This window comes from Chlorella variabilis (genome assembly GCF_000147415.1).
Source record: "Chlorella variabilis unplaced genomic scaffold CHLNCscaffold_8, whole genome shotgun sequence".
Lineage (NCBI taxonomy): Eukaryota > Viridiplantae > Chlorophyta > Trebouxiophyceae > Chlorellales > Chlorellaceae > Chlorella > Chlorella variabilis.
Window position 1 is genome coordinate 1,598,241 of NW_005435080.1, and position 12,428 is coordinate 1,610,668.

A 12,428-nucleotide genomic window follows, 5' to 3' on the forward strand; every position below is an offset into this window, starting at 1 on the left:
GTGCCGGGCCTGCCCCTCCTGAGGACCACCAGCAGGGCGGGCAGCCCGGCTGCGGTGGCTGCGTGTTTGTGTGATGATGTGGTGGTGGGGGGTGGGGGCACCATGTCCCACGCTTCCTCGCTCCGCCCCTGCAGGCTCTGGACCGCACGATGAGCGTTGTGGCTGTGACGGCTGTGATTGGCAGCGAGGGCACCACCAACATCACAGGCTTCCAAGTGGCAGGCATCGTGAGTTCCGCGCCGCCGGCCGCATGCCATGGCCTGCCTGCAGGGCCCTGCCCCTGCCACCTCTGGATCTGCAAGCTTTCAAGACCTGTGCATGTCACATGCCGGCCTGGCCTGCTGGCTGCACGCGGCCAGCTGGCAGGCTTGTTGCCTTGCCTTGCCTTGCCTCGACCCTCTTGGTCCTGCCCCGGCCTGCCTTCCTGCCTTTGGGCTGCAGATCCTGCTGGTGATTGCCGTCTGGCTGGCCCTCTGGCTGCTGCGCCCCCACTCCCTATCCCCCCACTTTGAGCACCGCCGCCTGCGCCTGCACGGCCAGCTCAGCATGCTGTTCAAGCAGCGCCACCACTGGATGCTGGCCGTCACCACCACCACCCTGGACACCGCAAGCGTGGGCTACTGCTTGTCCATTGTCTGGGACGTTGATGTGAGTGTGTGTGTCTGGAGGCAGGGAGTTTGTGGGGAGCCGCAGAATGGGCTGGGCCCGACAGCGTCTCACCCAGTGCCCTTGCTGGCACGCATCTGCTGTGGCTGATCTGCCGCTCGCTGGCCCCCCGCATCCCGTCTTGCTGAGTGGCTTGGCTGGCCGGCTGGCCGGCTGCCCTGCCCGCCCTGCCCCCTGCAGCAAGGGGACGCGCAGTGGTTTGCGCTGGCCAATGCGCTCACCAGCATGGTGGCCATCGGAGCCCTGGGCGCCTTCCTCACAACGAAGCCCGGGCGCCGCTTGGGCCTCAAGCTGATGTGGGCAATCGCCGCCACGCCCTGCGTGACGCTGGCACAGGTGCGCCGCGCATGAGGGAGCGCTGCCCAAGGGGGCTGGCTGCTGGAAGTGAGCGGGAGGGCGGGAGGCACTGCGGGCCTGCCCCTGGCCAGAACAAGTCGTGTCCAGCGACCGCCCCGCCCCCTGCGCCGCCTCTACCCCTGCTGCAGGTTGCGCTGATCAAGTATGGCGGCTCCGCAGCCACCTGGGTGGCGGCCACCGTGGTTGCTGCGCTGCACGTCAGGACCAACATGGTGGGCCTGCTGAACCTGCACACGGTGCCCAGCCGCGAAATCTTCACAATCATCCGCACCATGCAGGCAAGCGGGCAGCCACCTGCGCTGCCGCCCTCATTGCCCGGCCCTGTGCCTGGTCGCAACTCTCGCTGCTGACTCCGTGCCCTGCCCCTGCCTCCAAACTGCTCCAAACTGCTCCAAACTGCAGGTGTTCCTTGGATCCCTCGCCCTTCGTGCTGGGCCTGGCGGCCGGCAGTAACACCGACCAGTCGGTGGAGGTGTGGGTTGTGACGGGGACATACGAGGCGCTGCGTGTGCTGCTGGTAGCCGGCATGGTGGCCCTCCACCGGCGGGAGAACATCGCCAAGCCCTGAGGAGGGGATAATCGTAGTGCAGTACGTGTCAAAGATCCAATCAATCCTGTACCGATTTATTTCAGCAGCCTGCTGTGACATTTCCTTGCGATTGTTTGCTTTGCGTTGCCCACCTCTTTTGCTAAGCGCCCCCAATTAATTTGCGGTCCCTCTTTGAGCCCCCAGATGTAGCTGTGCATGGGCCCATTGTCCTCGAAATCCCACAGTGTGGCTGTACTGCCACTGTACTGCTTCATGTTAGTGACCCTTGGCGTCTCTGTAATGTCAGGCAATGAAGGCAGTGGAGACCAGCAGATTCTCAAGGTTCAGCTAATCCTGAGGTTTAGCTGTGTCCCTTGGACAGAACACCTGTTCCAGTCTCCATTGGTTGCTCCACAGGAGATGTCTGCACCCACTCCCCCGCCCCTGACGGTGCGAGTGTGGCCTCACACGCAGTGCACCTGGCTGTTGGGGCTGGCAGCCTCGGGCGCGCTGGCCCTGGCAGCCCCGCAGCAGGCTGCGCTCCCATTGCTGCCAAGCCCGGCAGCATCGATCGGGGCACGGCTGGCGCTGGGGGCACCCCTGCTGGCGGCATCCCTGTACTGCAATATTGCCACCCGGGAGCTGGAGAAGGCGGGAGGTGAGTGGGGCCTGCACTGCATGCAGTGCGTGAATGGGCACTGCGCAGCCGAGAGCAGTGTCGGCACTCCGCCCACCCAGGCACCTCCCGTTTTGGCAAGCCATTCCCAAGCTCGACATCCGGCCCCTACAGGCGCACCAGGAACCCCAGTTACGTGAGTGATCATGCTGGGTGTCGCATGAAGACCAGCAGGCACCGAGTTGGGTAACGACCAAAGTGCGTACGCCCCGCCACCGACCCTGTGCAGCTGGCGGCCATGTGTGTGTGTGCGCCGCGTGGGCGGTGCTGCTCAACTCCAGGTGGCCGCTGGTGATGCTGGTGCCTTGGCTGGCGCATGTGCAGCTGGCGATGGTGCCCAAGGAGGAGGAGGTGCTGGCGGCGCTGTTTCCAGAGGAGCGGGAGCAGTACAGGCGGGATGTGCCGCGCTGGATCCCGCGCCTCTGGTGAACCCGGCCGGCTACAGCGGGCACGCGCTGCCGGGAGGGCGGCACGCCCGCTCCGCCTTTCCTGATTGCTCGCTACGCAGGTGCGTTGAATAGGTAGCCGTACAGGGGTTGATGGTAGCAGTGTTTGAAGGTGGAACAGTGCAAAGCGAGAACAGGGAAGCATACAAGAGGCAGAGGGCAGCAAGAACAAAACAAGAGGGTCACAGGAAGAGAAAGCAAACAGGCAGGGGCAGCGTGGCTCAACGCAGGCATGCCTCCCCACCGGCGCTACTGCGCCAGACCCACACCCCACCGCCGGTTGACCGCCGCAAAGAGCGCCACCAGGTTGTGGTCAAACAGCTCGCTCTTGACGACCTGCACCATGAGGGGCAGCAGAAATGGGTGGGTGTAACCGCATCGGTGGCGGGGCGCCATGCGCCAAGTAATGCTGACGCCAGACACCTGTCTGTCCGACCCACCTGGTCCATCTCGTGGAAAGGGTTCTTCAGCACATAGTCGCAGTACAGCTCATACACCCTGCAGTACAGCAGCGGCGGCACAAGGGGTCGGCAGGCGGTTTGCCAGCATCAATGGCGACGGCAGCCTTGCCATGCATTCAGCCCTAAGCCCCTGTAAGGCCGCCCTGGCAGCGCTGGTGCCATAGGGTGTCGAACAGGCAGGCGGCTGCCAGGTCCTGGGCCCGCCCTTCCCCTCACGTCGTGCGCAGCAGCTCCGCGGCGTCTGGCGTGTGCGGCTCAGTCAGCAGCATGAAGGTGGTGCCGGTCAGGGTGTGGAAGCTGTGCAAGTCAAACGTGTCGGCTTGCATCAGCTGCACCAGGGCGGCAGCGAGGGGTGGCGGCAGATGTTGGTGAGCAGCCCATGGGCAGCGTGCTGTCTGGGCAAAGGGCTGGCCGCTTGGTCGCCTGCCACAGCCTTGCTTGCACACGCACCTGGATGCCGCTGCTGTCTGGCATCGGCGACAGCTGCGCCGAGATGCCGCACATGCCAAACCTGTGGGCCGGGGAGGGCAGCGATAGTATGGGCGGGGCCAGGCCTCGTGTGAAACACACGACAAGAGTGTGGCGGCACCCGTCGGGCGGCGGGTGGCGGCAGGCGTTGCTCACCAGCTGCTGGCTAACCGCAGCTTGTCGTTGAACTCTATGGGCGGCAGTTGCCAGAAGTCCTGCACAATGCGGGAGGGCCAGGAGTGAGTAGAAGCGGGAGAGAGGCACCGACTGATCGTGCTCACCCTGCTGTACAGCAGCCCTCCGTTTCGTCCCACAATCCACAGCGAGTACATGGCGGGCATTGCTCCTGCGTCTGGCTGTGCCTCGTGCGGCTTGCTTGCCAGCGCTGTCCCTATCGGCGTATATGCCCCGCAAACGCGACCTCGGGTGGAAGGCAAGCAGATGACACTGCTGGGGCGGCCACAGGAACGGCCCCTTCTATCCACTCGCCATGCTGTGTGCTTTGCCCAGTCAGCCTCCCGCAAAACGTGACGTGGGGACATGCTCGCCTTACTGGCCACCGCATCGCCGCATAGTGCTTGTCTTCCATATCAAGGGCAAATCGGGTCCCCCACCACGAGTCCCCAGCTTCACATTGCACGGCCAGCATGCAGCTAGTTTTTGGGCTGGGAGACCCGGGTGGGTGCTTGGAGCTGTAGTGCATGATGTCAGGACGACTTGCTCGGCGCAAGGCATTTTCACCGCTGCCCGCCTGCTGCTGCCGCCGTTCACGGGTGCCGTTCACGTGGTGACGCCCAGCCTGCACACCTCCCTCTCTCTGAGCCTCCCCTGCTCCACCCTGCAGTGCTAGATATCGTGGCTCGCGTGGACCACTCGCTGCTGGAGCGACTGGGCATGGAGCCGGGCGGCTGCGTGCCGGTGTCAGCCGAGGAGATGGGACGCCTGCTGGCGCTGCCAGAGGTGCACGGAGGCATGAAGAGGTGAGGTGGCCGTTTGTTTGAGGGACACTGCATGCATATGGGCTACCCACACACCCCACAGCCCCGCCCATGCCACGCCTGCCCGTGCGCAGGGTCCCCGGCGGCAGCGCGGCCAATGTTCTCAAGGGCCTGGCCAGCCTGGCCCCCGCCAGCCTGTCGGTGGCGTTTGTGGGCATGGTGGGGCAGGACGAGGCGGGGTGGGAGTACCGGCAGAGCATCACCGCCCACGGCGTGCGCCCGCTGCTGCTGGAGTCGGGCACCGGCGCCGCCACCGCCGCCTGCCTGTGCCTGGTCACACCTGACGGCCAGCGCACGATGCGCACAGCGCTGTGCGCCGCGCTGGAGCTCAGCAGCCCGCAGCAGCTGCCGCGGGAGCTGGCACCGCCGCCGCCGACAGACGGCGGCGCCGGCGCCGGCGCCGGCGCCAGCGGGCAGCCGCCCATTGCGCTGCTGCACTGCGAGGGGTACTGCCTGTACCGCGTGGCCATGGCGGCGGCCGCCATGCGAGCAGCCCGCGCCCGAGGCGCCCGCGTCTCTCTGGACCTCGCTTCCTTCGAGGTGGGTGGGGGTGGGTGGTGGGTGGGTGGGCGGCCGACGGCTCGGCGCTTCGCTGCTCGCCGCCCACCCCCTTCCTCTCCGGTGTCGTTCAACGCCACCTCTACCCAGCAGATTGCTTGCCGATGGTTCTGATCCAGCAGGTGGTGGCCAACTGCTGGACACAGCTGGGCAGCCTGCTGCAGGTGTGTGTGCGTGTGTGTGTGTTTGCTGGTGGTGAGTGTGTGTGTGGGGGGGGGCGCTGGTGCATCTCTGTTTGTTGCTTTTGAAGCCTGGTTGTTGTGGCAACTGCGGCAGCGCCCCCTGCCCATTTTCGCCTGCGTCGAGGCTCGGCTCGCTGCTGGGCTGTGCGCCAGCAGGGCCGGGCCGCCCCACAGCGGCCCGCCCCATCCCGCACATGGGATGTGCGCCACGCCACGCTCCAATGCCGCAACTCCCTGCCGCCCCTCCCTCCCATGCCGCTGCCTGTGCAGGAGCGGCTGGTCGACATCATCTTCTGCAACGAACAGGAGGCGGCGGCACTGTGCCAGGTAGGCGGCGCCGCGCTGTCGTGGGCTGGCAGGCTGGCTGGGCTGCCGCGCATTTGTTCCTGCGCTCTGCTCACGCCTTCCCTGGGAGGGCCGCCCTGTTCCCCCCCCCCCGCCTCCCTCCCCCACAGGCTGCCGGCGTGCAGCTGCCGCCAGCAGCAGGCGGCGAGCAGGTGGTGGCAGCTGCCCATGCCTATCTGCTGGAGCGAGGCGTGGGCACCATTGCGATCAGCCGTGGCAGCAAGGGCTGCAGCGCCAAGTCAGGTGTGCCAGCTTGCGGGAGCAGAGCGGGGGTCGCCAGCTGCCCAGACACAGAATGTGTCGCTGGCGGGACGCATGCTGCCGCAACGCCTGCAACGCGTGCTGCCGCCCGTGTGCGCCTGACGTCGCTGCCCCCCTCCACTGCGCACGGTGCAGCGGACGGCAGCACAGCGACCGCCGCCGCCTGCCGCGTGGCGGTCGTGGACACCGTGGGAGCGGGTGACTACTTCACCAGCGGCGTCCTGCTGGGGCTGCTGAGCGGCGCCAGCCTGCAGGTACGCCGCTCGCTGGCCCCCTCCCCGCCGGCCAGGCGCTGCTGCTGCGCCGCTGCTGCGTCTTAAGGCCCAATGCCACACAGCCTCCGCCGGCACTGCCTGCTCAGGCCCTGTGCCGTGCGCTCTGCGCCTGCCGCAGGCAAGCGCTGCATGCGGCTGCACCGCGGGGACGGCGGCGGTGAGGACGGCGGGCGCGGAGCTGGGGCCGGAGGCCCTGCAGCAGCTGCGTGCAGCCGTCGCCGCCATCCTGGCGGCAGACAAGGCGGCAGCGCTGGAAGCGCAGGGAGCAGCCGTGCCGGCGGTGCCCTTGGCTGTGCACTGAGCGCGCTTTGAGTGCCTGCTGGAAGCGGGCAGCCATTGCTGAGGGTACATTGTATCCCAGTCGACATGCTGGCCGGAGCGCGCTGCATTGGAGCTGCCGCTCCGGGGACAGCGCGCTCGGCCTGCCACTGCTTCGCTGTTGTTGCTGCTGCTGCCGCCACCTGGCGGCTCCTATCTGAACGCACCATTCCAACCCTGTTGCACAATAGCATCTTTCCTTTAAACACCGCCTGAGAGAGCTGTTTCCCGCTTGAAAAAAATGCTGGGTAATAAGTGGAGCCGTTGAGGCGGTCGGGAGGCCGCCTTGCTCACTCTGGCACCTGGGAGTGGCTCAAAATGCTCGGCTAATTGTGCCTGAGATTCAGGAGGAGCAGCAACGAAGAATTGGCATGATGGCATTCCCACTAAGGCGTTGCTTCTGTGCGGCCTGCCCAGAAGTGCCACAGGGCCTCCCTGCGTGCAGTGCTCAGGCGGCAGCAGGCGGCCCCCTGCTGTGCCCGCTGTGGGACAACAACTGAGTCCTGCACATTCACTAACTACTTCATTCTACTCACAACTGCATAATTGATTCTACTCATCATGCCTTGATCAATCCTGGGTCAAAGACTGCCTCGCTGGCAGCACTACAGCACCAGTGGTGCAAACTGCGGGTCATTCCGTGCCTTTCTCTCTTCATTGTAACTGACTTGACTTGACTGGCCGCAGCCGGTCCGGCTGCTACTTGACTTCTAAGCAGATAGTACTATCTGGACTCACTGTCTGCTCTTACACTGCGTCCGCACTCAGCAAGCGAGCTTGATAGCTGGGTGGGCCACAGGAACGAGGGTCGTCCTCTCAATGGGACACGGGGATCGAGGGTAGTACTGCGTCGCCAGCTGGACGTAAAGTCAGGGTAGTACTGCGTCGCCATCTGGCCATGAGGACTGCTGATTCGAGAATGGTCTGACAAGCATCGGCACCCTTCTTGCATTTTATTCCAACACTGTGTGGCTGTGCCGATGGGGCCCGTGCTGAACCCGTAGCGACGATTCTCAGGGGAACAGCCTGAGACCAGACATACCAGCCGCGGCTGGTCGGAGCGCCCAAGAAGCGCACCGATTGCTGGTGAACGCGCCAGCACTAGAGGCCGGAAAGAGCGTGGGGGTGTCAGGTTGGCACAACGCTTTGGCTGGCTTCTGGGAGAGTCGATGCCCAGGGCAATGCTTGCTTGAGAGGGCAATTTAGAGCCCTCTGCGCAGTGAAATCCTCCCCTGTGTCCGACTGCATCTATCTAGCTGTTGTAGTCAGCGGAGGGTCTGATCGGCGCGCACAACGCAACCAAGTTCTTGCCGCCGCCAGCGGCGCGTTCCATTGGTGCGCACAACGCAACCAAGTCCTTGCCGCCGCCAGCGGCAACAGACACTCCCTAGTGCGTGCAACTTGTGCTCAGAGCCCAACACACGCCCACTGCCATGCAGGGCGCCCTCGAGGAAGGCACGTCACAAGCGCAGGCCACATGGGTCTGCTGCAGCGCCCGCCACCGACCCTGGCGCTGCTGCTCCTGGCGGCGCTTCTGGCCGCGGCGCTGGCGCAGCCGGTGCATGCGTTCAGCAATGTGCCTTGGCAGAAACAAGCAGTCTACCAGTTGCTGACAGACAGGTTCGCTGCGCCACAGGCAATGCCAGGCAGCCGCGGCCAGCAGTGCGGCAGCCTGAGCAACTACTGCGGCGGCACGTGGAGGGGCATGCTGCAGCAGCTGCGCTACATACAGGGCCTCAACCTGAACGCCATCTGGAGCTCCCCCATCGCGGTGCAGCCCTATGGCGGCTACCACGGGTGAGCCTGGTGTGTGGTGGGGATGGGGGCGGGGATGGAGCAGGGTGGTTGGCGTGGGGGTGGTGGTGGGCCGCCTGCGGCTGCCGAGGAGCTTGGGTGACGTGTCGGGCTGGGGAGCCACCGGTGCCTTGCCATGATCAACGTCCGGCCAGGATGTCCCCACTGTCTCTCTCTCACACACATGCGCCCACCCACACTCCGCCTGCTGCTGCTACACGTGCTCCACCCCCTGGTTGTCACCCTCCCCCCCCGCAGCTACTGGCCCACCGACCTGTACGATGTGAACCCCTCCTTTGGCACCCCCGGCGACCTGCAGCACGTGCTGCAGCAGCTGGCGGACCAGGGGATGAAGCACATTCTGGATGTGGTGATGAACCACGTGGGCTACGGCTCCTCCGTCTTCCTCCCCGCATTCAACCCCTTCTCAGACCCATCCAATTTCCACAACTGCACGCTGGCGGGTGGGCGGGGGCCTCCCAGGCAGGGGACAGGGTGGGGCAGGGCAGGGTAGAGCCTGGGCAGGGCAGGGCCTGGGCAGGCTAGGAAGGAGGCGCAGGCCCAGGTGGGCGAGCAGATCAGCAGGCTGGGGCAGGCACCCCGCCAGGCTGGCGAGCACAACGGTCGCCCGCTGCATGCCCGCCACGAGCCACACTCGCTGCCGCCTGGCCCCCCACCCGTGCCGCCGCATGCGCAGGCTGCGACCCCGACTGCAACATCCCGGCTGACAACCCCACCTACGACCAGCAGTGGCACTGCCAGCTCAGCGGCCTGCCCGACCTCAACCAGTCGATTCCGTATGTGCGGGAGATGTTTGCCGACTACATCCAGTGGATACTGTCGCAGTACAGGTGAGTTCCCTCCATTGTTTATACAGTGGCACGTAATTAGAGGGGGAGGGACCAGTGGTGTGGTTTGGGAGAGGCCTGCAGCAGCTGCAGGTCCCCAGAAGAAAGGCGGGTGCTAAGGGACGCACAGGGTGGCTGGCGCAACTGGCCAGCTGCAGCGTTGCACTGCACCAGCAGCGTCTTTGCGCTTCAACCACCTGGCCCCTCCCCCGCATGCCGCAGCGTGCACATGCTGCGTCTGGACGCCGCCGGCAGCATCGACCCCGACTTCTTCCCGTACTTCATGAACTTTACGACCCTCCCCGCCTGGCTGGAAGTGGGCGGCAAACTACAGCTGCACGAGCAGTACGAAAAAGGTGTGTGGGGGTGAGTGTTAAAGGCGAGGGGAAGCGGAGGACATGCCCGGGACGAGGTTGGGGAGGCAGGGCATGAGGGGCTGGCAGGGCGCAGCGCGGCGCAGTGCAGTGCAGTGGCCATGAAAACAGGGCCCGCTGAGGCCCGCCCGCCCGTGCGCACGCCGCTGTCGCAGTGCGCGGCAACGCCTCCTACAGCTACCAGTCCTGGGTCATCTACAACGCCGCCAGCGCCTGCTTCGCGCTCTCCCCGACCTCGGATGAGGGGGATGAGGGGTGCCTGCAGGTGAGGCGGGGCTGGGTGGCTGGGCTGGGTGGCTGGGCGGGGCACGCCCGTGCGGGGGAGGCTGCCCGGCTGGCTGCCGAGGGAAACTGCTGGGCTGCGGGGGGGCATGCCTCCTGGGGCCCCCCGGCCGCCACCGCCGCCACCGCCCAACCATGCACCCGCCATGCGCCTGCGCACACACCCACGTCCGGCCGGACTGCCCCGCGGCGCCGCAGATCTCTCAGTCCCGCTCCACACTGATGAGCTACGGCGTGGAGATGGGGGGGGTGGGGTACTGGGTGGAGAACCACGACACCGACCGCTTCCTGTCCACCCGCGCCAGCCTGCCCGCCTACCGCAACGCTCTGGCGTTCATATTGCTGGCAGAGGGCATACCCATCATGTGAGGCAGGAGGCAGGCGGGCGGGGGAGGGGAGGTGGAGCCGGCCTTGCGGCCGCCGCCAGTGGGGAGCGGCACCGCATCTGCCGGCTGGGGCGGGCGTGGCTGGGGTGGGCGACCCAGGCTGGCCGCCTTCCTGCGGCAGGTCCTGCGTGCTTCCAGCAGCGAACACTGCATCCAGTCCACTCCAGTCCGCTCCTCCCCATGCGCCCATGCCCTCCCACCCACCCTCCCACCACTTCCCCTGCCGCCGCTGGCCCCGCCTGCCACCGCCCGCAGCTACTATGGCGCGGAGCAGGGCATGACTGGGTTAACAATCGACAACACCAATCGCTGGCCGCTGTGGGAGGTGGGGTACGACAACACCAACCCGCTGTACACGCACATCCGCACCCTGGCGTGGTACCGCTGGTGGATGAACCTGGGCAACAAGTCGTTCACAGGTGGGCAGGGGGCGGCTGCTTGGTGGCTGGGTGCCACGGCAGGGCTGGCACGGTGCTGGGACGCCTGTCGGACGCGTTGAGGACGCTTGATGGGGGCGCTTTGCGTGCGGCAGTGGGCTAGCGAACAGCCACCAACTGCCTGCTGCTGTGCCTGCCTGCCAGCCGGAGCCCCAGCGGGACACGGCTGGGCAGCGGGGGTGCCACACAGCCCAATGCCTGGATCATGCCACCCCCACTCAACCCCACCTGCCCACCACCAACAACATCCCCCCCGCACAAACGGCCAACACCCGTCCTGCCCCCGCCCCGCCTGCGCGCCTGCAGAGCACTACATGGACCGCCGCACCTACACCTTCTCGCGTGGCAGCGACATGGTGGTGGTGCTGACCAACGGCAACTACTCGGAGGCGGTGCCCCGCCCTGCCGCCTACAACCTGTCGGGCCTGGCCAGCTTTGCAGGGGACACGCTGTGCGACGCGCTGCGCAGCGGGGTGAGCGAGCGCCCGCACTGGGCGCGCCGTGCCACGCCGTGGTGCCTGCCGTGCCGTGTGCTGACCTGGCGGCAGGCCGTGCAGCCGCGCTCACTGCCCCGGTCCGGCTCTTGCGCCGGCCCCCTTGCTGCGTGGGGTGTCGCTCCGCCATGTGCCTGCCTGTCCCACTCCCGCTGCGCTGCTGTGTCTCCTGTGCCGCAGTACTGCGTGGAGGTGTCGGAGGAAGGTGTGGCGCTGGTGCAGCCCTCCCCCACTGACGAGCCCCTGCTGCTGGTGCACAACAACTGGGTCCACTCCGACACTTTCTTCATCATGCTGCACAACCGGCCGGTGCGTACCTTGTCGCACGGCTGCGCTGGGCGTGCTGGGCGTGCTGTGCATGCCGCAGCGATGCACGGATTCACCTCTCTGACGCGTCACCGCCGCATGCGTCACCGCCGCATGCTTGCCGCTCGTGCACGCTGGTGCTGATGCCTCCCCGTGCTGGCTCCGCCTGCCTGGCGTGCCTGCCACTGCTGCAGGTGCTGTGGCAGCAGGGCCTGATCGTCACCTTCAGCACCCTCTGCGGCGCCCTGCTGCTCTGGTTTGCCGTGGGGTACGGCATACAGTACTACCGCACAGGCAGCATCCATCCGGCCCAGGACCTCTCCGCCTCCTGCGCCTCGCTGGCAGCCGCCTGGCGGCGCTGCTGGCGGCGCTGCTGCCGCTGGTCCGAGGCGCGTGGCAGCGGGCATGGCAGCGTGGCGGGCGACAGCGTGCACTCTGGCAAGAGCGTGGGTAAGGCCACAGAGGCCGATTCGGAGGATTTGGCCAGGAGGGAGTCTGCTCTGGTGACAGCCTTTAACATGATGCAAGGTGGGGGCTGCTGTGGCGGGCTGGGTGGAAAGCGGCTCCACTCTGCGTTCTGTGGAGGGGCGGATGGGTGCCGGCTGCACCGGGGTGGCGCCGCTGCCGCGTCGGCCGGTGGCGACCCAACGCCTGTTGTGGTGCTGCTGCCGCCGCCGCTGTTGCAGTGTCGCCTTCTCAGAGCAGCCAGAGCCACACGCAGCTGGGCGGCGCCGCCGCCGGCCGGCCGCATCACTTGGACGCGCTTGATGAGGAGGAGTTGATGCTTCCCACCCAGCTGTCCACCCACCGCGCCCTGAAGCTGGACTCGCTCGTCAGCCGCCGCCCCTGCTCCATGCTGCACGCCCTGGTGGACTGCCTCAAGGTGAGCGCCGCCCGTGCCAGCGCCTCGCAGCGAGGCGCTGATGGGGGGGGGGGGCAGCCAGCCGGCCCCGCCTCGCCTCAGCTC

General features: G+C 66.6%; 5 protein-coding genes across 5 annotated transcripts in view; 4 read left to right on the plus strand and 1 right to left on the minus strand.

Moving 5' to 3' along the window:
• The window catches only part of CHLNCDRAFT_145120 (hypothetical protein), a gene marked incomplete at both ends in the record, with an annotated part of 4,672 nt that extends 3,081 nt beyond the window's left edge, over positions 1-1,591 (plus strand). The window contains 5 exons of the mRNA XM_005848306.1: positions 135-227; positions 442-648; positions 847-1,002; positions 1,152-1,259; positions 1,487-1,591. Of these exons, the coding sequence (XP_005848368.1) occupies positions 135-227; positions 442-648; positions 847-1,002; positions 1,152-1,259; positions 1,487-1,591 (669 nt within the window). The remainder of the gene's footprint in view (positions 1-134; positions 228-441; positions 649-846; positions 1,003-1,151; positions 1,260-1,486) is intronic.
• Positions 1,592-1,972: 381 nt separating this feature from the next.
• Positions 1,973-2,657, plus strand: CHLNCDRAFT_145121 (hypothetical protein; the record flags this gene model as incomplete). Its single annotated transcript, XM_005848307.1, has 2 exons — positions 1,973-2,210; positions 2,458-2,657. 2 exons carry the CDS (start codon positions 1,973-1,975, stop codon positions 2,655-2,657), a joined length of 438 nt encoding a protein of 145 aa, XP_005848369.1.
• Positions 2,658-2,923: 266 nt separating this feature from the next.
• Positions 2,924-3,944, minus strand: CHLNCDRAFT_51950 (hypothetical protein; the record flags this gene model as incomplete). Its single annotated transcript, XM_005848500.1, has 6 exons — positions 2,924-3,010; positions 3,115-3,172; positions 3,352-3,464; positions 3,586-3,646; positions 3,760-3,818; positions 3,885-3,944. 6 exons carry the CDS (start codon positions 3,942-3,944, stop codon positions 2,924-2,926), a joined length of 438 nt encoding a protein of 145 aa, XP_005848562.1.
• Positions 3,945-4,250: 306 nt separating this feature from the next.
• On the plus strand, positions 4,251-6,523 carry CHLNCDRAFT_57678 (hypothetical protein; the record flags this gene model as incomplete). Its single annotated transcript, XM_005848308.1, has 8 exons — positions 4,251-4,281; positions 4,448-4,583; positions 4,676-5,141; positions 5,282-5,323; positions 5,612-5,668; positions 5,797-5,929; positions 6,083-6,201; positions 6,341-6,523. 8 exons carry the CDS (start codon positions 4,251-4,253, stop codon positions 6,521-6,523), a joined length of 1,167 nt encoding a protein of 388 aa, XP_005848370.1.
• Positions 6,524-7,195: 672 nt separating this feature from the next.
• Positions 7,196-11,793, plus strand: CHLNCDRAFT_30901 (hypothetical protein; the record flags this gene model as incomplete). The annotated part of the gene is made up of 12 exons (XM_005848309.1): positions 7,196-7,672; positions 7,797-7,875; positions 7,980-8,337; positions 8,593-8,798; positions 9,032-9,185; positions 9,405-9,538; positions 9,712-9,821; positions 10,037-10,203; positions 10,480-10,643; positions 10,968-11,134; positions 11,336-11,464; positions 11,656-11,793. Coding segments are annotated over exons 3-12 (1,689 nt in total), but the record flags the coding sequence as incomplete, so codon positions are not given.
• Between the last annotated feature and the right edge of the window lie 635 nt (positions 11,794-12,428).